Genomic DNA, 25,509 nt, shown 5'->3' with positions numbered 1-25,509 from the left:
GGGAGAAGGATTTGATTTATTATTGTCACGTGTCTTGGGATACAGTGAAAAGTATTGTTTCTTGCGCGCTATACAGACAAGGCATACCGTTCACAGAGTACACAGGGGAGAAGAAAAGGTGAGGGTGCAGAATGTAGTGTTACAGTCATAGCTAGGGTGTAGAGAAAGATCAACTTGATGCATGGTAGGTTCATTCAAATGACTGACGGCAGCAGGGAAGAAGCTGTTCTTGAATCAGTTGGTACGTGACCTCAGACTTTTGTATCTTTTTCCCCGATCGAAATATGATAGAATCCCTACAGTGCAGAAGGAGGCCATTCGGCCCATCGAGTCTGCACTGACCACAATCCCACCCAGGCCCTATTCCTGTAGCCACATATTTATCAGGTGAGTCCCCCTGACATTAGGGTTAATTTAGCATGGCCAATCCACCTACAACGCTGCGACAACGGATGAATGAACACCGCTCGACAATCACCAGGCAAGACTGTTCTCTTCCTGTTGGGGAGCACTTCAGCGGTCACGGGCATTCGGCCTCTGATATTCGGGTAAGCGTTCTCCAAGGCGGCCTTCGCGACACACGACAGCGCAGAGTCGCTGAGCAGAAACTGATAGCCAAGTTCCGCACACACGAGGACGGCCTCAACCGGGATATTGGGTTCATGTCACACTATTTGTAACTCCCACAGTTGCGTGGACCTGCAGAGTTTCACTGGCTGTCTTGTCTGGAGACAATACACATCTTTTTAGCCTGTCTTGATGCTCTCTCCACTCACATTGTTTCGTCTCTTAAAGACTGGATTAGTTGTAAGTATTTGCATTCCAACCATTATTCATGTAAATTGAGTCTGTGTCTTTATAAGCTCTGTTTGTGAACAGAATTCCCACTCACCTGAAGAAGGGGCTAAGAGCTCCGAAAGCTTGTGTGGCTTTTGCTACCAAATAAACCTGTTGGACTTTAACCTGGTGTTGTTAAACTTCTTACTGTGTTTACCCCAGTCCAACGCCGGCATCTCCACATCATGACAATCCACCTAACCCACACATCTTTAGATTGTGGGAGGAAACTGGAGCACCCGGAGGAAACCCACGCAGACACTGGGAGAATGTGCAAACTCCGCACAGACAGTGACCCGAGGCCAGAATTGAACCCGGGTCCTTGGCACTGTGAGGCACTGTGCCACCATACTGCTCAAGTGGAAGAGAGAATGTCCGGGGTGCGTGGGGTCCTTGATTATGCCGGCTGCTTTTCCCGAGGCAGCGGGAAGTGTCGACAGAGTCAATGGGTGGGAGGCTGGTTTGAGTGATGGATTGGGCTACATTCACAACCTTTTGTAGTTTCTTGCGGTCTTGGGCAGAGCAGGAGCCCAGACCAAGCTGTGATACAACCAGAAAGAATGCTTCCTATGGTGCATCTGTAAAAGTTGGTGAGAGTCGTAGCTGACATGCCAAATTTCCTTAGTCTTCTGAGAAAGTAGAGGTGTTGGTGGGGTTACTTAACTATAGTGAGAGTCTTTTTGGTGCCCTCTCCAGTGCCTTCACATCCTTTGGGAAGGGTTGTTCCCAGAGTTGGAAATGGGAAGTGCAGGTCGAGTCAATGGATGGGAGGCTGGTTTGCGTGATGGATTGGGTTGTAGTTCCTTGTGGACTTGGGCAGAGCAGGAGCCCATACCAAGCTGTGATACAACCAGAAAGAATGCTTTCTATGGTGCATCTGTAAAAGTTGGTGAGAGTTGTTGTGGACATGCCAAATTTCCTTAGTCTTCTGAGAAAGTAGAGGCGTTGGTGGGGCTTTCTTAACTATAGTGTCGGCGTGGGGGGGACCAGGACAGGTTGTTGGTGATCTGGGTACCAGGTCAGTGAAGAGATTGAAGGGCCCAACGCCGTTCTCTCCGAGTAAAGAGAAGGTTGAGAGGAGATTCGGGATGGATGCTCAACATCATGAAGGGTCCGGGTCGTGCAGATCGAGGGAAACTGCCCCCCTTTGTTTGACTGACAGGTTCCAGGGGACTGGGTGAGAGAGTGGGAGTTAAGTGGCCACGCTCGCACTAAGTGATGCGGGACACTCGAAGGATTGTACGGTCTATTGCTCCTATATCTTATTGGTGCAGAAGGCAAGCTGAGGACTGAACGTAGACCATAAGACGTAGGAGCAGAATGAGGCCACTCGGCCCATCGAGTCTGCTCCGCCATTCAATCATGGCTGATATTTTTCTCATCCCCATTCTCCTGCCTTTTCCCCTGATCCCCTTATTAATCATGAACCTATCTATCTCTGTCTTAAAGACACTCAATGACCCGGCCTCCACAGCCTTCTGCGGCAAAGAGTTCCACACATTCACCACTCTCTGGCTGAAGACATTCCTCCTCATCTCTGTTTTAAAGGATCGTCCCTTTGGCCTGAGGTTGTGCCCTCTGGTTCTAGTTTTTCCTACTCATGGAAACATCCTCTCCACGTCCACTCTCTCCAGGCCTCGCAGTATCCTGTAAGTTTCAATAAGATCTCCCCTCATCCTTCTAAACTCCAACAACCATTCCACCCAGCCTTATTCCATGAGTGAGCTAGCTAATCACCCTGACATTGCATCCTGATTATAAGGCACAATTTAGCATGGCCAATCCACCTAACCTGTACATCTTTGAACACTAAGGGACAATTTAGCATGGCCAATCCACCTAATCCGTACATCTTTGGATACTAAGGGGCAATTTAGCATGGCCAATCCACCTAATCCGTACATCTTTGGATACTAAGGGGCAATTTAGCATGGCCAATCCACCTAACCTGTACATCTTTGGACACTAAGGGACAATTTAGCATGGCCAATCCACCTAATCCGTAGATCTTTGGATACTAAGGGGCAATTTAGCATGGCCAATCCACCGAACCTGCACATCTTTGGACACTAAGGGACAGTTTAGCATGGCCAATCCACCTAACCTGCACATCTTTGGACACTGAGGGACAGTTTAGCATGGCCAATCCACCTAACCTGTACATCTTTGGACACTAAGGGACAATTTAGCATGGCCAATCCACCTAATCCGTAGATCTTTGGATACTAAGGGGCAATTTAGCATGGCCAATCCACCAAACCTGCACATCTTTGGACACTAAGGGACAGTTTAGCATGGCCAATCCCCCTAACCTGCACATCTTTGGATTGTGGTAGGAAACCGGAGTCCCCGGAGGAAACCCACGCAGACATGGGGAGAATGTGCAGACTCCGCACAGACAGTGACCCAGGCTGGGAATTGAACCAGGGTCCCTGGCGCTGTGTGGTAGCAATGCTAACCACTGTGTCACCCAGTGCTGCCAATCAGTGCCAAAATGATGCAAAATGTTCTCCTACAACGCGTGGTTAGGATCTGGCAGTGACTGCCTGAGAGCGGGGCAGAGGCAGATCCTGCAACACTCCAGTTCTCTGCTGAGAGCAACTAGGTTTTGACAGTCGGATGGAGGTTTTGAATGTCAGCTGTTGGGTTGGTGGGTAAGAGTTTACAGTTTGAATTGAGCATCTCCTGACATTCTGACGGTATCCCCCTCCCGCCTGTCTGTCTGTTCCCGCGCGTGGTGGGTGAGCGGATAAAGATGGTGCCCAAGGGGTGGTGACGTTGGTTGTGTCTTGACTTGACAGGTGCAGGAAGCATCTTCTGCGTTTCTCGGACATCATCTGCAGGCTCTTCCCCCAGGTCCTGACCACGTGGGGCACGCCCCGAGACGCAGTCGTGCCGGGACAGGAGAAAGCGTACAGGTCAGATTCTGCCACGCGTGCGGGGTTTGCGAGGGTTTGGCGAGATTCGGGGAGGGAGTGTCGTGGAATCAGTGCTATGACGATGTGTGAAAAACCCTCAGCTCAAGAGGTCGTTCCCACCGCCATTTTGTTTCCTGTCCTCGTCGCCAGTATTGGGTCTCGATCTGTTTTGGGCGGCGGGTGTTCCCCACCCTGCCATTCGCAGCTCCTCTAGGCCCATCTTTTGTTTAATTGCTTGTCCATTGTCGTGTCCTTTAGCCTTGTGCAGTCACCCTGTTTTTTTAGCGTGTGACAGGCGCAGGAACGTTCTTCCATTCACAACTTTCACAGAATCCCTACAGTGCAGAAGGAGGCCATTCTGCCCATCGAGCCTGTACCAACAACAGTCCCACCCAGACCCGATCCCCGTAACCCCACATATTTACCCTGCCAAACCCCACCTGACACTAAGGGGCAATTTATCACGGCCAATCCACCGAACCTGCACATCTTTTGGACAGTGCGAGGAAACAGGAGCACCCGGAAGAAACCCACGTAGAAACTTACTCATCTTTGGACACCAAGGGACAATTGAACATGGCCAATCCACCTAACCTGCATGTCTTTCGACACGAAGGGGCAATTTAACATAGCCAATCCGTCTAACCCGCACACCTTTGGACAATAGGGGACAATTTAGCATGGTCAATCCACCTAACCCACTCATCTTTGGACACTAAGGGGCAATTTAGCATGGCCAATCCACCTAACCCACTCATCTTTGGACACTAAGGGACAATTTAGCATGGTCAATCCACCTAACCACATCTTTGGACACTAAGGGACAATTTAGCATGGCCAATCCACCTAACCCACTCATCTTTGGACACTAAGGGTCAATTTAGCATGGCCAATCCACCTAACCCACTCATCTTTGGACACTAAGGGGCAATTTAGCATGGCCAATCCACCTAACCCACTCATCTTTGGACACTAAGGGACAATTTAGCATGGTCAATCCACCTAACCACATCTTTGGACACTAAGGGACAATTTAGCATGGCCAATCCACCTAACCCACTCATCTTTGGACACTAAGGGTCAATTTAGCATGGCCAATCCACCTGACCCACACATCTTTCGGACTGTGGGAGGAAACCGGAGCGCCCTGGGGGGAACCCACGCAGACACGGGGAAACGTGCACAGTTACCGAAGTTGGAATTGAACCCGGGTCCCGAGCGCTGTGAGGAAGCAGTGACCAACCGCAGTGCCAACCGCAGTGCCAACCGTGCGGCCCACTTCTTCTTTGACAAGTTCACTCATCCGAGCAAAAGCCCAGTTCACCCATTCGGTGTCCAACTAACGCGGTTTGAAAAATAGAAGCCATTGTTAGGAAAGGCCCAATGACAAAGAATTAGCATCAAAGATAACGTTTCAGATAGATTAGATGTCCAGGATGTAGAGAGCGCACATTGTGTGTGCGTCGCCTGCCCTGGTTTCCATCTGGGTGCTCCCTGTTGTTGAGCCCAGCCCACCTCCAGTCTCAAGTCAAGTAACTGCGGCAAATGTTACACATTCCTTGTTTTATTGACCAATTTCTCCAGTAAAACTCTCTTCAAATGTATACGGTCTCTTATACATGTACCATTCCAAGATGGCCCGAACCTATCTTCGTTGACTTTCATCGTAAAGCAATATCCATTCGCAGTTTCGCCATTTGCCAGGTTTCCACTGAACCGTAGAATCCCGACAGTGCAGGAGGAGGCCATTTGGCCCATCGTGTCTGCACTGACTCTCCGCAAAGAGCATCCCACCCATCTCCCCTCCTCCGCCCGACCTCCATAATCCCATGCATTTAGCATGGCCAATCCCCCTAACCCGCACATCGTTGGACACTAAGGGACAATTTTGCACGGCCAATCCACCTAACCTGCACAACTTTATACACTAAGGGGTAATTTAGCACGGCCAATCCACCTAACCCGCACATCTTTGGACACTAAGGGGCAATTTAGCACGGCCAATCCACCTAACCCGCACATCTTTGGACACTAAGGGGCAATTTAGCACGGCCAATCTACCTAACCCGCACATTTTAGGACACTAAGGGGGCAATTTAGCATGGCCAATCCACCTAACCCGCACATCTTTGGACACTAAGGAGCAATTTAGCATGGCCAATCCACCTAACCCGCACATCTTTGGACACTAAGGGACAATTTAGCACGGCCAATCCACCTAACCTGCACATCGTTGGACACTATGGGGCAATTTAGCATGGCCAATCCACCTAACCTGCACATCTTTGGACACTAAGGAGCAATTTAGCATGGCCAATCCACCTAACCGACACATCTTTGGACACTAAGGAGCAATTTAGCACGGCCAATCCACCTAACCTACACATCTTTAAACACTAAGGGGCAATTTAGCATGGCCAATCCACCTAACCCGCACATCTTTGGACACTAAGGGACAATTTAGCACGGCCAATCCACCTAACCCGCACATCTTTGGACACTAAGGGGCAATTTAGCATGGCCAATCCACCTAACCGACACATCTTTGGACACTAAGGAGCAATTTAGCACGGCCAATCCACCTAACCTAGACATCTTTAAACACTAAGGGGCAATTTAGCATGGCCAATCCACCTAACCCGCACATCTTTGGACACTAAGGGACAATTTAGCACGGCCAATCCACCTAACCCGCACATCTTTGGACACTAAGGGGCAATTTAGCATGGCCAATCCACCTAACCTGCACATCTTTGGACACTAAGGAGCAATTTAGCATGGCCAATCCACCTAACCTAGACATCTTTGGACACTAAGGGACAATTTAGCATGGCCAATCCACCTAACCTAGACATCTTTGGACACTAAGGAGCAATTTAGCACGGCCAATCCACCTAACCTCCATATCGTTGGACATTCTTTGTTGATTTATTTATTTTTATTGTCACAAGTAAGGCTTACATTAACACTGCAATGAAGTTACTGTGAAAATCCCCTAGTCGCCACACTCCGGCGCCTGTTCAGGTAACACTGAGGGAGAATTTAGCACGGCCAATGCACCCTAACCCGCACGTCTTTCGGTCTGTGGGAGGAAACCGGAGCACCCGGAGGAAACCCACGCAGACACGGGGGGGGGGGGGAAAGCGCGCAAAATCCGCGCAGGCAGCAACCTGAGCGGGAATCGAATCCAGAGCCCCAGCGCCGGGAGGTAACAGCGCCAGCCACCACGCCAATCCACCTAATCTGCAAATCTTTGGAGTGCGGGAGGAAACCCACGCAGACACGGGGAGAATGTGCCGAGGCTGGAATTGAACCCGGGTCCCTGGCGCTGTGAGGCAGCGATGCTAACCACTGCGCCACCGTGCGGCGCGCCCTCTCAGTGTCGTATAGTCAATGTCAACATTGTGTTTACAGCTCAGTGCGAGTCAAGGTCTACGAGGTCCTGGGCACGTGGGTGAAGGTCTGCGGGGCCTCCTCGGGTGTTCTGCAAGGGGTCTTCCACCATTCTGACGTCTTGTTGGCTAACATGATCGCTGACATCACTCCGGCCGCGGGCACGACGAAGGTAAGCGTGCCGTGGAGTGGGCGGGATGGGAAGGTGCGTGACTCGCAAGGAGAAAATAACATTTGGGATTTTAAAAATTCTCGCGAGTCTTTGATGAGCGAGAATCCATCACGGAAGTTTGTTCAGTCAGTCATCGATTGTTGGAGCTTTGCTTCAGAGACTAAGCATGAAGCTGGCTTTCGCGTGAGGGATTTCCCTTCTTAATTACGGCTCAGCTAATACAAAGACTCGCGGAGACGGTATTCTGGTATAAGATGTTCCTTTATTCCCCAGGCCCGGTTCAACACAGCAAGGGAGAGGAGTTTTGGTGGGGATCCAAATCTACTCTAAAAGTACATCACTTTCAGTATTACAATTCAAGTTTTAAAGTTTATTTATTAGTCACAAGCAGGCTAAACATTAACACCGCAATGAACTTACTGTGAAAATCCCCTAGTCGCCACACTCCGGTGCCTGTTCGGGTAACACTGAGGGAGAATTTACCACGCAGACATGGGGAGGTGGTTAGCACTGCTGCCTCACAGCGCAAGGGACCCGGGTTCGATTCCCGGCTTGGGTCACTGTCTGTGCGAAGCCTGCACGTTCTCCTCGTGTCTGCGTGGGTTTCCTCCGGGCGCTCCGGTTTCCTCCCACAGTCCAAAGACGTGCTGGTTAGGGTGCATTGGCCGTGCTAAATTCTCCCTCAGTGTTACCCGAACAGGCGCTGGAGTGTGGCGACTGGGGGATTTTCACGGTAACTTCATTGCAGTGTTAATGTAAGCCTTACTTGTGGCACTAATAAATAAACTTTTTAAAACTTTTACAGGATGGCAGCACAGGGGAGGGGGGAAAGAATTCAGGAAGCGCTGCTCTCGGAGGAAATAGTTTAGCCCTCAAGGCTGGGTAGGGGGGTTGTAACGTTTTGTACTCTTGAAGGGCTGTAGTCAATACCGCGATCACCATGAACTGAGGCCTGCAATGTACACTCATCTACACTTCTGGGGTTGCAGCATTTAAGCCTCGTTGTGGGGTATGTGGCATTTGCTCCCACGCATTCTCTACCACCTCCTACCACCACATTCAAGGCGGCACAGTGGCACAGTGGTTAGCACTGCTGCCTCACAGCGCCAGGGACCCGGGTTCGATTCCCGGCTCGGGTCACTGTCTGTGCGGAGTCTGCACGTTCTCCCCGTGTCTGCGTGGGTTTCCTCCGGGTGCTCCGGTTTCCGCCCACAGTCCAAAGATTTGCAGGTTAGGTGGATTGGCCATGCTAAATTGCCCCCGAGTGTCCAAAGATGTGCAGGTTAGGTGAATTGGCCATGTTAAATTGCCCCTTAGTGTCCAAAGATGTGCGGGTTAGTTGGATTAGCCATGCTAAATTGCCCCTTAGTGTCCAAAGATGTGTAGGTTAGGGGGATTGGCCATGCTAAATTGTCCCTTAGTGTCCAAAGATGTGTGGGTTAGGTGGATTGGCCATGCTAAATTGCCCCTTAGTGTCCAAAGATGTGCGGGTTAGTTGGATTAGCCATGCTAAATTGTCCCTTAGTGTCCAAAGATGTGTGGGTTAGGTGGATTGGCCATGCTAAATTGCCCCTTAGTGTCCAAAGATGTGCGGGTTAGTTGGATTAGCCATGCTAAATTGTCCCTTAGTGTCCAAAGATGTGTGGGTTAGGTGGATTGGCCATGCTAAATTGCCCCTTAGTGTCCAAAGATGTGCGGGTTAGTTGGATTAGCCATGCTAAATTGCCCCTTAGTGTCCAAAGATGTGCAGGTTAGGTGGATTAGCCATGCTAAATTGCCCCCGAGTGTCCAAAGATGTGTAGGTTAGGTGGATTGGCCATGCTAAATTGCCCCTTAGTGTCCAAAGATGTGTAGGTTAGGTGGATTGGCCATGCTAAATTGCCCCTTAGTGTCGGGGGATTAAGAGGGTAAATGCCTGGGGTTATGGGGATAGGGCCAGGGTGGGATTGTGGTCGGTTCCGACTCGATGGGCCAAATGGCCTCCACCTGCACTGTAGGGATTCTATGATTCATTCCAGCCGACTGGGGAGCCCCGTGGGGCAGTCGGGGTGGGGGAGAGGGGGGAGGGGTGTGACCCAGCCAGCTCCTGCGTCAACCCGACTGAGTGGCCTTTGACCTTTGGACCCTTGCAGCTGCGGGCGGGCAAACCGGCGGGGGACGGGGCGCAGCAGCTCCACTACGGCAAGCACAGCAACAAGAAGCAGAAGCTGATGGACCCGAGTGACGCCACCGCCATGACAGGCCACAAGAAGCAGGACCCGGCCGCCAACAGCGATGTCTGCCTGGCGGCGCTGAAAGGTACCCACGCGCGCTGGCGCCCACCTCACTGCGTCTCCCCGTCTCCCCCCCCGCCGCACGTTCATTCCTGGGGCATTAACAAATCTGCCGTCCTTACCCCGGTCTGGCCTACATGTGACTCCAGAGCCACAGCCAATGGGGTTGACTCTCAACTGCCCCCCAAGGGGCAACTAGGGATGGGCAATAAATGCTGGGCCCAGCCGGCGACGCCCGTGACCCAGGAATGAATAAAAAAATATTCCCTTCTCCCTGGTTCCTTTCCAGTCTCGATCCAGTTGGTGTGAAATGTGAGCTGCCTCAGTCACTCCGTGAGGATCAGATCCAGGTTCTTATCGGATTCCAGATCAGGAAATTCCCAGTCGAAACAATGTCTGTTTTTTGGTTTTGAATTCACCTTCCCACTCCCTCTCCACTCTCTCTCTCTCTCTGTCTGTCTGTCTGTCTCTGTCTCCCCCACCCCCGCCCCCCCTCCCACTCTGCCCCCCACCCCCCTCCCCCCACCCCACTCCCACACCCCACCCCCCCGCTCCACCCCCCTCCCCCCCACCCCACCCCCCCCCCCCGCTCCACCCCACTCCCACCCCCCCGCTCCACCCCCCTCCCCCCACCCCACCTCCCCCCCAACCCCCTCCCACCCCCCGCTCCACCCCCCTTCCCCCCCACCCCACTCCCACTCCCCGCTCCACCCCCCAGCCCCGCCCCCCGCTCCCTCCCCCTCCACCCCCTTCCCCCTCCACCCCCCTCCCCCCACCTCACTCCCACACCCCACCCCCCCGCTCCACCCCCTCGCTCCACCCCCTCCCGCCCCCTGCTCCACCCCCCTCCCCCCACAACCCCCTCCCCCCACCCCACTCCCACCCCCCCTCCCCCTCCCCCCACCCCACTCCCACCCCCCCGCTCCACCCCCCTCCCCCCCAGCCCCCCTCCCCCCCCCAGCCCTTCTCCCCCCCCAACCCCCTCCCCCCACCCCCCTCCCCCCCTCCCGCCCCCCACTCCACCCCCCCCCTCCCCCCCTCCAGCCCCCCGCTCCACCCCCCCCTCCCCCCCACCCCACCCCACTCCCACCCCCCTTCCTCACACCCGCCCCCCCTTCTCTCCCCCCCTCCCCGCCCCCCTCCCCCGCCGGCCCGCTCTCGCTCTTGCTCTCCTCCCTCTCCAGGTGGGGAGAACCTTTGCGCGCACACTCGGACCGGGATCCCCTGATGGTTTGATGTGAGATGCAGACTGATCAGACGGCACGGTAGCACAGTGGGGTCAGCACTGCTGCTTCACAGCTCCAGGGACCCGGGTTCAATTCCCAGCCTCGGGTCACTGTCTGTGCGGAGTCTGCACATTCTCTCCATGTTTCCTTGGATTTCCGTCGGGTGCTCCGGTTTCCTCCCACAGACCAAAGATGTGCAGGTTAGGTGGATTGGCCGTGCTAAATTGCTCCTTAGTGTCTAAAGATGTGTAGGTCAGATGGGATTAGCCGTTCTAACTGAGTTACAGCGATACGGCCGTGCAGGGGGGGTGCCTGGGTAAGATACTGTATCTGTCAGAGAGTCGTTACAGACTCGATGGGCCGAGTGTCCTCTTCTGCATTGTGGGGATTGTGTGATTGTCAGCCCAGCGGATGCTGCCCAGGCGGACCCTTCCTCTCTGCTCTCCATCGGCCTTTTGGCTTCGTCACTGGCTGGTGGGGTCCCTAATTTTGTGTTTTCTTCCCTCCACCCCCTCCACTCCGTCAGTCTGCAGCGCTGTCATCCTGTCCTGTGGAAGCCTGCTGAAGGAGGACACACACAAGGTGAGTGTGGCTGGCTCCGGGGGAGGGGGGAGGCGCTACGCAAAGTCGGGGCTCGATCAAACAACGGCGCACTCTTTTATAAAGCACATTCCTCCACCTCATGATCTCCAGAACATTTCATTTGATTTATTATTGTCACATGTATTGGGACGCAGTGAAAAGTATTGTTTCTTGCGTGCTATACAGACAGAGCATACCGTTCATAGAGTACATAGGGGAGAAGGATTTGATTTATTATTGTCACATGTATTGGGATACAGTGAAAAGTATTGTTTCCTGCGCACTATACAGACAAAGCATACCGTTCATAGAGTACATAGGGGAGAAGGATTTGATTTATTATTCTCACATGTATTGGGATACAGTGAAAAGTATTGTTTCCTGCGCACTATACAGACAAAGCATACCGTTCATAGAGTACATAGGGGAGAAGGATTTGATTTATTATTCTCACATGTATTGGGATACAGTGAAAAGTATTGTTTCCTGCGCGCTGTACAGACAAAGCATACTGTTCATAGAGAAGGAAAGGAGAGGGTGCAGAATGTAGTGTTACAGTCGTAGCTAGGGTGTAGAGAAAGATCAACTTAATGCGAGGTAGGTCCATTCAAAAGTCTGACAGCAGCAGGGAAGAAGCTGTTCCTGAGTCGGCCGGTACGTGTTCTAAGGATAAGAGGTTGGGAGGCTTACAGGGGGTGCGAGGGGAAATTCTGCCCCCCAAATGGTGGTGGGCTATCTGTGTAAAAAAGGGCACCAGTGACGGAAGCACCTTGGATGCTTGCGTGGGAATGTTAGGTCCTTGCAGGCGGTAGAGATTCCCAAGAGCGATGGGGTTATGGGGATAGGGCCTTGGTGGGATTATAGTCGGTGCAGACTCGATGGGCTGAATGGCCTCCTTCTGCACTGTAGAGATTCTATGATTTTACCAATTGCTTCATTAGGGTGGCACAGTGGTTAACGCTGCCGCCTCTCAGCGCCAGGGACCCGGGTTCGATTCCCGGCTTGGGTCACTGTCTGCCTGTGTGTGGAGTTTGCACGCTCTCCCCGTGTCTGCGTGGGGTTTTCTGGTATCCTCCCACACTCCAAAGATTTGCGGGGGAAGTGGATCGGCCGTGCCAAATTGCCCCTTAGTGTCAGGGGGATTCGCAAGGTAAATACGTGGGGTTAGGGGAATAGGGCCTGGGTGGGATTGTGGTTGGTGGTGATTCGATGGGCTGAATGGCCTCCTCCTGCACGATTTCCTCCCACTGTACAGAGATGTGTGGGTTAGGTGGATTGGCCATGCTAAATTGTCCCTTTGTGTCCAAAGATGTGCAGGTTAGGTGGATTGGCCATGCTAAATTGCCCCTTCGTGTCCAAAGATGTGCAGGTTAGATGGATTGGCCATGCTAAATTGCCCCTTAGTGTCCAAAGATGTGCAGGTTAGGTGGATTGGCCATGCTAAATTGCCCCTTCGTGTCCAACGATGTGCAGGTTAGGTGGATTGGCCGTGCTTAATTGCCCCTTAGTGTCCAAAGATGTGCGGGTTAGGTGGATTGGCCGTGCTAAATTGTCCCTTAGTGTCCAAAGATGTGCGGGTTAGGTGGATTGGCCGTGCTAAATTGTCCCTTAGTGTCCAAAGATGTGTAGGTTAGGGGGATTGGCCGTGCTAAATTGTCCCTTAGTGTCCAAAGATGTGTGGGTTAGGTGGATTGGCCATGCTAAATTGCCCCTTAGTGTCCAAAGATGTGTAGGTTAGGTGGATTGGCCATGCTAAATTGTCCCTTAGTGTCCAAAGATGTGCAGGTTAGGTGGATTGGCCATGCTAAATTGTCCCTTCGTGTCCAAAGATGTGCAGGTTAGGTGGATTGGCCATGCTAAATTGCCCCTTAGTGTCCAAAGATGTGTAGGTTAGGTGGATTGGCCGTGCTAAATTGTCCCTTAGTGTCCAAAGATGTGTAGGTTAGGTGGATTGGCCGTGCTAAATTGTCCCTTAGTGTCCAAAGATGTGTAGGTTAGGTGGATTGGCCGTGCTAAATTGCCCCTTAGTGTCCAACGATGTGCAGGTTAGGTGGATTGGCCGTGCTAAATTGCCCCTTAGTGTCCAAAGATGTGCGGGTTAGGTGGATTGGCCGTGCTAAATTGTCCCTTAGTGTCCAAAGATGTGTAGGTTAGGGGGATTGGCCGTGCTAAATTGTCCCTTAGTGTCCAAAGATGTGTGGGTTAGGTGGATTGGCCATGCTAAATTGCCCCTTAGTGTCCAAAGATGTGTAGGTTAGGTGGATTGGCCATGCTAAATTGCCCCTTAGTGTCCAAAGGTGTGCAGTTTTAGTGGATTGGCCATGCTAAATTGTCCCTTAGTGTCCAAAGATGTGCAGGTTAGGTGGATTGGCCATGCTAAATTGCCCCTTAGTGTCCAAAGGTGTGCAGGTTTAGTGGATTGGCCATGCTAAATTGCCACTTAGTGTCCAAAGGTGTGCAGGTTTAGTGGATTGGCCGTGCTAAATTGTCCCTTAGTGTCCAAAGATGTGCAGGTTAGGTGGATTGGCCATGCTAAATTGTCCCTTCGTGTCCAAAGGTGTGCAGGTTTAGTGGATTGGCCGTGCTAAATTGCCCCTTAGTGTCAGGGGGACGAGCTGGGGTACGTGTAAGGGATTATGGGGATAGGGCCTGAGTGGGATTGTAGTCAGCGCAGACTGAATGGACCGAATGGCCTCCTCATGCCCTGTAGGGATTCTATGATTAGTTTCAAAGAGGCAGCACAGCAATGGGCCGAATGACCTGCTCCGATTAAATAATTGAATCTTCAATTAAAATTCCTTTTTATTTCGTTCGAAAAATGTAACCCCCGAGTTGGCCTTTATTTGGGTTTTCGCTTCTGATCATTAATCGCGCTGGCGGCAAAATTGTCGATTACGTTCGGTCTGTCCCTTCAAGGAGCCTGAAGGAAAAAAAACATAAGATTCTGTCCCTCGTTGGCACCTCTGCATTGGACCAGGATATTGTCCTGTTGTGCTCAGCACCTTGCGTGGGATTTTCATGCATTAATTTGCATTTATGTAGTGCCTTTAACCTCATAACGTGGCCTGAGGGTGTTTTGCGGGAGCTCTTCAGACACGGAGGTGGGTTGGTGAGGGGCGAATGATTTGATTTGATTTATTATTGTCACATGTATTGGGATACAGTGAAAAGTATTGTTTTTTGCGCGCTATACAGACAAAGCATACCGTTCATAGAGTACATAGGGGAGAAGGATTTGATTTATTATTGTCACAGATACTGGGATACAGTGAAAAGTATTGTTTCTTGCGCACTATACAGACAAAGCATACCGTTCATAGAGAAGGAAAGGAGAGGGTGCAGAATGTAGTGTTACAGTCATAGCTAGGGTGTAGAGAAAGATCAACTTAATGCGAGGTAGGTCCATTCAAAAGTCTGACGGCAGCAGGGAAGAAGCTGTTCTTGAGTCGGTCGGTACGTGACCTCAGACTTTTGTATCTTTTTCCCGACGGAAGAAGGTGGAAGAGGGAATGTCCGGGGCGCGTGGGGGTCCTTGATTATGCCGGCTGCTTTTCCCCGAGGCAGCGGGAAGTGTAGACAGAGTCAATGGATGGGAGGCTGGTTTGCGTGATGGATTGGGCTACATTCACGACCTTTTGTCGTTCCTTGCGGTCTTGGGCAGAGCAGGAGCCCCAGACCAAGCTGTGATACACCCAGAAAGAATGCTTTCTATGGGGCATCTGTAAAAGTTGGTGAGAGTCGTAGCTGACATGCCAAATTTCCTTAGTCTTCTGAGAAAGTAGAGGCGTTGGTGGGGCTTTCTTAACTATAGTGTCGGCGTGGGGGGGACCAGGACAGGTTGTTGGTGATCTGGATACCTTGAAGCTCTCGACCCTTTCTACTTCGTCCCCGTTGATGTAGACGAGGATGTTCTCCTTTACGCTTCCTGAAGTCGGTGACAATCTCCTTCGTTTTGTTGACATTGAGGGAGAGATTATTGTTGCCGCACCAGTTCACCAGATTCTCTGTCTCATTCCTGTACTCTGTCTCGTCATTGTTTGAGATCCGACCCACTACGGTGGTGTCATCAGCAAACTTGGAAACCGAATTGGAGGGGAACTTGGCTGCTCAGTCATAGGTGGATAAGGAGTATAGTAGGGAGCTGTGAACACAGCCTTGTGGGGCACCGGTGTGGGTGATCGTGGAGGAGGTGTTGTTGCCCGTCTTTACTGATTATGGTCTGTGAATGTGGAACGTTTGTATCAGAGTTTTGCGGTTCTAATCCTCGTCGCAATGAGACCAGCTTTTTCCTGTTGGGGCATCCTTCAGCGGCAAGTCTGCCTTGAAGCCATCTCCTTTGCTGACCTCTTCATCTCTCTCTCTCTCCTCCTCTGCCCACCCCCGCAGAAGCTACACGAGCTGGCACTGCCCCTCCTGATCCGTCTGCAACAGGGCACGAGCGCGGCCAGCCCCTACCTCCGGGCGGACTGCCGCAGAGAACTCTACCGCCTCCTGCTCTTCCTGCTGCTGGTCCCCAACTCAAAATGGCCGCCGCCACTGCACTGCGCCGTCAGGATGTTCAGCCAAGGCCAGAACGACGGAGACACCGAGGTAAGGCGAGGAAGCGAGAGCTACGGCATCCCCCAGCATCTCCCTCTTCCGTTTCTTCCCATTTGAGATAGCACGTGTCTGTATGTGTACGGTTGGCACGGTGGTTAGCACTACTGCCTCACGGCGCCAGGGACCTGGGTTCGATTCCCAGCTCGGGTCACTGTCTGTGTGGAGTTTGCACATTCTCCTCATGTCTCTATGGGTTTCCTCCGGGTGCTCCAGTTTCCTCCCACAGTCCAAAGATGTGCGGGTTAGATTGGGCGCATTTCAGTGAATCTCCTCTGCACCCCGTCCAATGCAATGTCGGCCAGACCGGGTAAGGACGGCAGATTTCCTTCCCCCTAAAGGGGACCTCAGATGGGTTTTTTTGACAATAGTTGGACTGCAGATTTTTATTGAATTCCAATTCCGCCACCTGCCGCGGTGGGGTTTGACCCCAGCTCCCCAGGGATTTATCCTGGATGATTTATCCAATGACAACACCACCATCTCCCCTCACACTTATCTGACTTTAAGTGCTGGGCTAACCCGGGGCTCTGGAGGTCTGGAACCGTGGAACCACAGGGCAGGCCGTTTTGCAAACGCGTCCCCTCAGAATCTTGCATGTTTCACTCAGACCCCCTCCCATTCTCCCAAACTCCCAAGGAGCAGGAACCCAAAAATTGCCCCTTAGTGTCCTGAGATGCGTAGGTTAGAGGGATTAGTGGGTAAAATATGTAGGGATGTGGGGGTAGGGCCTGGGTGGGATTGTGGTCGGTGCAGACTCGATGGGCCGAATGGCCTCTTTCTGTACTGTAGGTTTTCTATGATTCTAGTTCCAGTTTCACCCGCCAGTGGAAACAACTTCCCTGCTTCTATCTTATCTATTCCCTTCATAATCTTATATGTTTCTATCAGATCGCCCCCTCATTCTTCTGAATTCCAATGAGTATAGCCCCAGTCTACCCAGTCTCTCCTCAAAAGCCAACCCTCTCAACTCCGGAATCAACCTCGTGAATCTCCTCTGCACCTCCACTTGGCCCATAGCCCTGAATGTTACGCTGTGCCAAGTGCTCATCCAGGTACTTTTTAAAGGATGTGAGGTTCCCCGCCTCCACCACCCTCCCAGGCAGCGCATTCCAGACCCTCACCACCCTCTGGGTAAAAAGGGTTTTTCCTCACATCCCCCCTAAACCTCCCACCCCTCACCTTGAACCTATGTCTCCTCGTGACTGACCCTTCAACTGAGGGGAACAGCTGCTCCTTGTCAACTCTGTCCGTGCCTCTCATAACCTTGAACACCTCGATCAGGTCACCCCTCAGTCTTCTCTGCGCCAACAAAATGGCGGCACAGTGGTTAGCACTGCTGCCTCACAGCGCCAGGGACCTGGGTTCGATTCCCGGCTTACTGTGTGGAGTTTGTGCGTTCTCCCCGTGTCTGCGTGGGTTTCCTCCGGGTGCTCCGGTTTCCTCCCACTGTCCGCGAGATGTGCAGGTTAGGTGGATTGGCCATGCTAAATTGCTCCTAAGTGTCAGGAGGGTAAATACGTGGGGGTTATGGGGATAGGGCTTGGGTGGGATTGTTGTCGGTGCAGGATCGATGGGCCAAATGGCCGCCTCCTGCGCTGTCGGGATTATATGATTCTATAAACCCAAGCCTACCCAAGCTCTCTCCAGAACTTAAATGTTCCACCTCGGGCGCATTTCAGTGAATCTCCTCTGCACCCCGTCCAATGCAATGTAGGCCAGACCGGGTAAGGACGGCAGATTTCCTTCCCCCTAAAGGGGACCTCAGATGGGTTTTTTTGACAATAGTTGGACTGCAGATTTTTATTGAATTCCAATTCCGCCACCTGCCGCGGTGGGGTTTGACCCCAGCTCCCCAGGGATTTATCCTGGATGATTTATCCAATGACAACACCACCATCTCCCCTCACACTTATCTGACTTTAAGTGCTGGGCTAACCCGGGGCTCTGGAGGTCTGGAACCGTGGAACCACAGGGCAGGCCGTTTTGCAAACGCGTCCCCTCAGAATCTTGCATGTTTCACTCAGACCCCCTCCCATTCTCCCAAACTCCCAAGGAGTAGGAACCCAACCAACTCAACGCTTCCCCACAGGGCAAGTCCTCATCCCAGCCGAGTGAATCCCTACCGTGCAGAGGGAGGCCATTTGGCCCATCAACTCGGCAACGACACTCCGACAGAGCATCTTAACCGGGCTATCCCCTCCGCCCCATCGCCGTAGCCCCGTACACTGAGCATGGCCAACCCACCTAACCTGCACATCTTTGGATACGAAGGGGCAATTTAGCATGGCCAATCCACCTAACCTACACATCTTTGGACACTAAGGGGCAATTTAACATGGTCAATCCACCTAACCTACACATCTTTGGACACTCGGGGGCAATTTAGCATGGCCAATCCACCTAACCTACACATCTTTGGATACGAAGGGGCAATTTAGCATGGCTAATCCACCTAACCTACACATCTTTGGACACTCGGGGGCAATTTAGCATGGCCAATTCACCTAACCTACACATCTTTGGATACGAAGGGGCAATTTAGCATGGCTAATCCACCTAACCTACACATCTTTGGACACTCGGGGGCAATTTAGCACGGCCAATCCACCTAACCTACACATCTTTGGATACGAAGGGGCAATTTAGCATGGCCAATCCACCTAACCTGCACATCTTTGGACATTAAGGGGCAATTTAGCATGGCCAATCCCCCTAACCTGCACATCTTTGGACATTAAGGGGCAATTTAGCATGGCCAATCCACCTCACCTGCACAGTTTTGGACACTAAGGGGCAATTTAGCATGGCCAATCCACCTAACCTGCACAGTTTTGGACACTAAGGGGCAATTTAGCATGGCCAATCCACCTAACCTGCACAGTTTTAGACACTAAGGGGCAATTTAGCATGGCCAATCCACCTAACCTGCACATCTTTGGACACTAAGGGGCAATTTAACATGGTCAATCCACCTAACCTACACATCTTTGGACACTCGGGGGCAATTTAGCATGGCCAATCCACCTAACCTACACATCTTTGGATACGAAGGGGCAATTTAGCATGGCTAATCCACCTAACCTACACATCTTTGGACACTAAGGGGCAATTTAGCATGGCCAATGCACCTAACCTACACATCTTTGGACACTCAGGGGCAATTTAGCATGGCCAATCCACCTAACCTACACATCTTTGGATACGAAGGGGCAATTTAGCATGGCCAATCCCCCTAACCTGCACATCTTTGGACATTAAGGGGCAATTTAGCATGGCCAATCCACCTAACCTGCACATCTTTGGACACTAAGGGGCAATTTAGCACGGCCAATCCACCTAACCTGCACATCTTTGGACACTAAGGGGCAATTTAGCACGGCCAATCCACCTAACCTGCACATCTTTGGACACTAAGGGGCAATTTAGCATGGCCAATCCACCTAACCTGCACATCTTTGGACACTAAGGGGCAATTTAGCACGGCCAATCCACCTAACCTGCACATCTTTGGACACTAAGGCCAGAAATGTACCAGCATGCCCACCCCTATTCTGGCAAGGCTCGGAGAACGGCAATCTTTGTTGGCCTTGGGTGGGATCGTCCGGACCTCGACGGACGTGCCGATAAAATTCCACCCACAGGGATTGTTTGGCGTGGCCAATCCACCCCGCCTCCGTAACCAGCACGTCTTTCGGAGTGTGGGAGGAAACCGGAGCATCCGGAGGAAACCCACGCCGACACGGGGAGAATGTGCAGACACCACACAGACAGTGACCCGTGCCGGAAATCGAACCCGCGGGCCTGGCGCGGTGAGGCAGCGGCGTTAACCCGCTGTGCCACCCATGCCGCCCGTGCCACCATTCCAGTGCAAGGTTTAGAATGGGGTGGAAAGCTGGAGGCTGAAGGTTCCTCTCATTAAGACGAAAGGTTATGGTTTTGTTTTTTGTCTTTCAGGTGTCGGTTTTCTGCTCCGAAGCGCTGGTCATCTGCAACTGCTTAATCCACCCGCGAGTGCCCTCTCTGCAAATGCCCCTCAACACTGCCAGCCTCATCGCGGCAGCCTTCAAACCGCCGGCGCCCGAGCTGCCGGCGCCCGCCCGGCAGCCTCAAGTGCCCACGTTCCACCTGCCCGCCCCTCCGGCCCGCCCGCACCCTGACCCCCTGGCGGGCCTGCCCCCGCAGGGGCGCGTCGCCGGCCTGCCGGTGCCCGCCCGCCTCCCCCTGGCGCAGGCCGGCGCGGCGCCGGCGGAGAACCACGCCCCCGGGGGGGAGACGGAGAGCGAGATGGCGGCAGCCGACCTCGGCCGGACCGACGACGAGGCCGTCTTCGGGAATGGCGGCCACCGGCCGGTCTTCGTGCGTTACGACAAGGAGGAGGACACGGACGTGGAGATCTCCCTGGAGAGCGACTCCGACGACAGTATCATGATCGTCCCAGAGGGTCTGCTGCCCCAGCGCGCCCCCGACCCCAAGGAGGAGGCGGCGCCGGAGGAGATCGAGAAGGTGGTGGTGGCGGCGGCCTCGCCCCCGCCTCGGAGCCAGCCGCCCACCGCCGCCCCTGTCCAGCCTCCGGCCCCCGTCCAGCCTCCGGCCCAGCCGGAGGAGCCCGCGCCCGACTCCCAGGAGCTGGACGAAAACCTGACGGTCATCAACATCAACAGCAGCGAGGACGAGGAAGGGGAGGAGTATCCCGAGGATGGCGAGTACTACGACGAGGAGGAGGAAGATGAGGAGGATTTCGAGGATGAGGAAGACTTTGAAGAGGGGGAGATGGAGGAGGAGGAGGAGGACGATGAGATGGACTACAAGGAGATGGACGAGCTGGAGGAGGATGAGGAGGAAGACGAGATGTACGAGCATCACCAGGATGGGATGTCCGAGGAAGGGGACGAACCTCCCCCGGAGCTGACGGTGCAGGTTTTGGAAATCGGCGAGGCGATGCCCCTCGCCGTCCCAGCGCCGGACGAGGGTCTGGCCAAAGCCCGCCCGCCGCTCTTGCGCAGCGAGCCCCACCACCCTCCAAGCGCCCGGCAGGAGGAGGCGCCGATCGAGGGGCCGCAGGAGGGTCCCCCGGGAATCCGACAGGAGGAGGAGGAGCAACCCGGCGAGGCGGAGCCGCCCACCGCGCAGGAGGAGGAGCAGGTGACCAAGTCGCCGGGGGAGCCGGCGGAGGAAGCGGCGCCGTGGGAGGAGCCGGGGGAGGCGTGCCGGCCGGCGGCCAGCGCAGCACCGGACGGGGACAAAGCGGACGTTACCGCACCGGAGGGCTGGGCCGAAGCGGCGTCAGACAAAGGCAGCGCGCCGAGCGTGGATGAACCAGAGGAGAAAACGGAGAAGGGGAGCGTCACTCAAGCCACGGACGCCACCGAGGCAATGGCAGAGGAAGGCACAACTGAGCAAAAAGACGAGGAAGCGGCCACTGCAAGAGGGGATGAGGCTGAGGTAAGATGTCCGTGCCTGGTAGTTACGCTAGGGGTGATGTTTAAAGACGTCTGCAACAATAAACGCGGTTAAGAGAGCCAATCCCCCCCTCTGTGTGCTAAAAATGCAATCACCAGGAGAATGCCAACATCCGTGTGAAAATCGGGCATTAACTACAGGTGGTGCTTGAGGGTAAGGAAAGGCCTCACTCACGGCCCACCCAAGTGTAAAGCCCCCTCTCCTCGTCCCAGAGCTTCCCAGACGGACATTCTCAGCCACTCTCTCGGCATGAGCAAAAAAACAAGATGGCAACAGATCCCACCCCAGGTGGCAAGGAGATGGTATTTAGTATTCTGTTTATTTATTAGTCACAAGTCCGGGGTTACCCTCACAGCGCCAGGGACCCGGGTTCGATTCCCGGCTCGGGTCACTGCCTGTGCGGAGTCTGCACGTTCTCCCCGTGTCTGCGTGGGTTTCCTCCGGGTGCTCCGGTTTCCTCCCACAAAGACGTGCTGGTTAGGGTGCTTTGGCCGTGCTAAATTCTCCCTCAGTGTTACCCGAACAGGCGCCGGTGTGTGGCCACGGGGGGCTTTTCACAGTAACTTCATTGCAGTGTTAATGTCAGCCTCACTTGTGGTGACTGATAAATAAAACTTTTGTTTTAACTTTTTAAGTAAGGCTTACATTAACACTGCAGTGAAGTTACTGTGAGATTTCCCTCGTCGCCACAACCCAGGGCCTGTTCGGGTAACACGGAGGGAGAATTTAGCACGGCCGATGCACCCTAACCGGCACGTCTTTCGGACTGTGGGAGGAAACCGGAGCACCCGGAGGAAACCCACGCAGACACGGGGAGAATGTGCAGTCTCCACACAGACAGTGACCCGAGCCGGGAATCGAACCCAGGTCCCTGGCGCTGTGAGGCAGCAGCACTAACCACTGTGCCGCCTTGGGGTGTTGTAACCCAGGTCAGAAGCTCCAAGGTGTTTCGTGAAGTCAGCCTGGACCATAAGTTTTGCCTTTTGAATTTGTAAGCATAAGATGCTTCACTCCAGGTATGATTCAAATGACCCACTCGGGAGCTTTTGATAAAACAAAGTTTATTTAAGAATACATAGAAACATAGAAAAACTACAGCACAAAACAGGCCCTTCGGCCCCACAAGTTGTGCCGAACATATCCCTACCTTTCAGGCCTACCTATAACCCTCCATCCTATTACGCCCCATGTACTCATCCAGGAGTCTCTTAAAAGACCCTATTGAGTTCGCCTCCACCACCACTGACGGCAGCCGATTCCACTCGCCCACCACCCTCTGTGTGAAAAACTTACCCCTAACATTTCCCCTGTACCTACCCCCCCCCCCCCGCCCCCAGCACCTTAAACCTGTGTCCTCTCGAAGCAGCCATTTCCACCCTGGGATAAAGCCTCTGAGAGTCCACCCGATCTATGCCTCTCAACATCTTATACACGCAAACATTAGGTCTCCTCTCATCCTATGTCTCTCCAAGGAGAAAAGACCGAGCTCCCTCAGCCTATCCTCATAAGGCATGCCACTCAATCCAGGCAACATCCTTGTAAATCTCCTCTGCACCCTTTCAATCTTTTCCACATCCTTCCTGTAATGAGGCGACCAGAACTGAGCACAGTACTCCAAGTGGGGTCTGACGAGGGTCTTATACAGTTAACATTTCATAAAACAATTGGCAATAGCTGTTAACAATTACAAACACTATTGTATATACCTCAACAGTTATGAATACTGTTCCAGCACCAATACCCCCTACAAAGATACATCACCCCCGTCCTAGGAGTGGCACAGGTGGTTAGCACTGCTGCCTCACAGCGTCAGGGAACCGGGTTCGATTCCCGGCTCGGGTCACTGTCTGTGCGGAGTTTGCACATCCTCCCCGTGTCTGCGTGGGTTTCCTCCAGGTGCTCCGGTTTCCTCCCACAGTCCGGAAGACATGCGGGTTAGGTGGATTGGCCATGCTAAATTGCCCCTTAGTCTCAGGGGGACTAGCTAGGGTAAATGCATGGGGTTGTGGGGATAGGGCCTGGGTGGGATTGTGGTCGGTGCAGACTCGATGGGCTGAACGGCCTCCTTCTGCACTGTGGGGATTCTATGATCCTATGATTTGGGTTCAGCGCAGGAAGTAAGCAAGTGATGTTGGATCTTGCAGTTTTGCAACCCCTGCTGCCATTTGGGCCCTTTGGATGCAGAATTGAAACTCTGTCCTGTAACTCCCAGCTCACCTCGAGGTCGCGATAGGGAGTGCTGACCTCCAGCTTTTAGCAAGCAAACCACTTCCGGAAACAGAGGCACTCCTTGCCTCTAGTTGCTCGCAAGCCAGCCACCCAAAGCTACATTTCCAATCTCAAGGAGAGAGACGGAAACACTACTTGCAGTCCTAACAGCTCCTAACTATCCAAACTGCAAGGAAAAAGCTCCGGATTTCCCGATTGGGGGGAAAAAAAACTGTCCGGGAAAAAACGCCAGACCAATCCATACAGTCTTCCCCCAACAATTCAAAAGGATCATAAAAACTCCAGGGCACTGCATTAGGCCCAAGTTAAAAATAAAGCAAGAAGCCTTATGAGGATAGGCTGAGGGAGCTCGGTCTTTTCCCCTTGGAGAGACGTAGGATGAGAGGAGACCTAATAGAGGTGTGTAAGATGTTGAGAGGCATAGATCGGGTGGACTCTCAGAGGCGTTTTCCCAGGGTGGAAATGTCTGCTACGAGAGGACACAGGTTTAAGGTGCTGGGGGGTAGGTACAGGGGAAATGTTAGGGGGAAATTTTTCACACAGAGGGTGGTGGGCGAGTGGAATCGGCTACCGTCAGTGGTGGTGGAGGCAAACTCAATAGGGTCTTTTAAGAGACTCCTGGATGAGTACATGGAGCGTAATAGGATGGAGGGTTATAGGTAGGTCTAAAAGGTAGGGATATGTTCGGCACAACTTGTGGGCCGAAGGGCCTGTTTGTGCTGTCGTTTTTCTCTGTTTCTAAGCCTGTTCATAGAAATCATAGAAACCCTACAGTGCAGAAGGAGGCCATTCGGCCCATCGAGTCTGCACCGACCACAATCCCACCCAGGCCCTATCTCCACATATTTTACCCACTAATCCCTCTAACCTACGCATCCCAGGACTCTAAGGAGCAATTTTTTTAACCTGGCCAATTAACCTAACCCGCACATCTTTGGACTGTGGGAGGAAACCGGAGCACCCGGAGGAAACCCACGCAGACACGAGGAGAATGTGCAAACTCCACACAGACAGTGACCCGAGCCGGGAATCGAACCCGGGACCCTGGAGCTGTGAAGCAGCAGTGCTAACCACTGTGCTACCGTGCCGCCCCTGGCAACAATAAAAGGATGTCGGGTCAGACAACTCAGGCCCATAACAAAGAAGAATAAGGTTGCTTACAAGCCGCAGCGAACCTGATTAAAGATTACACTTCTTAAAGGCACAGTGGCGAAGGGATAGAAGACATTTGGGCTCCTGGGGAGGGGAGGACCCGAAAGAACTCTGCAGGGCGGCACGGTGGTTAGCGCTGCTGCCTCACAGCGTCGGGGACCCCGGGTTCAGTTCCCGACTCGGGTCACTGTCTGTGAGGAGTTTGCACGTTCTCCCCGTGTCTGCGTGGGTTTCCTCCCACACTCCACAAAGATGTGCGGATGAGGTTGATTGGCCGTGCTAAGTTCATAGACTCATAGAAACCCTACAGTACAGAAGGAGGCCATTATTGTCTGCACCGACAATAATCCCACCCCAGGCCCTATCCCCACAACCCCACACATTTACCCCTCTAACCTACACATCCTGGGACGCGAAGGGGCAATTTAGCACGGCCAATGCACCTAACCCGCACGTTTTTGGAGTGTGGGAGGAAACCGGAGCACCCGGAGGAAACCCACGCAGACACGGGGAGAATGTGCAAACTCCACACAGACAGTGACCTGAGCCGGGAATCGAACCCAGGCCTCCGGAGCTGTGAGGCAGCAGTGCTAACCACTGTGCCACCGTGCCGTCCTGTGCCACCGTGCCGTCCTGTGCCACCGTGCGGAGGAGATTCACGAGGTTGC

At 53.1% G+C, this 25,509-nt stretch overlaps 1 protein-coding gene across 2 annotated transcripts in view; it reads left to right on the top strand.

Annotated features, from left to right (window-relative positions):
* The window catches only part of pelp1 (proline, glutamate and leucine rich protein 1), a 63,966-nt gene that overhangs the window by 32,921 nt on the left and 5,536 nt on the right, over nucleotides 1–25,509 (top strand). For both annotated transcript variants that reach the window (XM_078200826.1, XM_078200827.1), the window contains exons 11-16: nucleotides 3,639–3,755; nucleotides 7,170–7,320; nucleotides 9,453–9,618; nucleotides 11,346–11,401; nucleotides 15,788–15,991; nucleotides 19,955–21,442. In XM_078200826.1, the coding sequence (XP_078056952.1) occupies nucleotides 3,639–3,755; nucleotides 7,170–7,320; nucleotides 9,453–9,618; nucleotides 11,346–11,401; nucleotides 15,788–15,991; nucleotides 19,955–21,442 (2,182 nt within the window). The remainder of the gene's footprint in view (nucleotides 1–3,638; nucleotides 3,756–7,169; nucleotides 7,321–9,452; nucleotides 9,619–11,345; nucleotides 11,402–15,787; nucleotides 15,992–19,954; nucleotides 21,443–25,509) is intronic.

The sequence above is a fragment of the Mustelus asterias genome, chromosome 31, assembly GCF_964213995.1.
Source record: "Mustelus asterias chromosome 31, sMusAst1.hap1.1, whole genome shotgun sequence".
NCBI lineage: Eukaryota > Metazoa > Chordata > Chondrichthyes > Carcharhiniformes > Triakidae > Mustelus > Mustelus asterias.
This window is presented reverse-complemented; position numbering and strand designations above follow the sequence as displayed.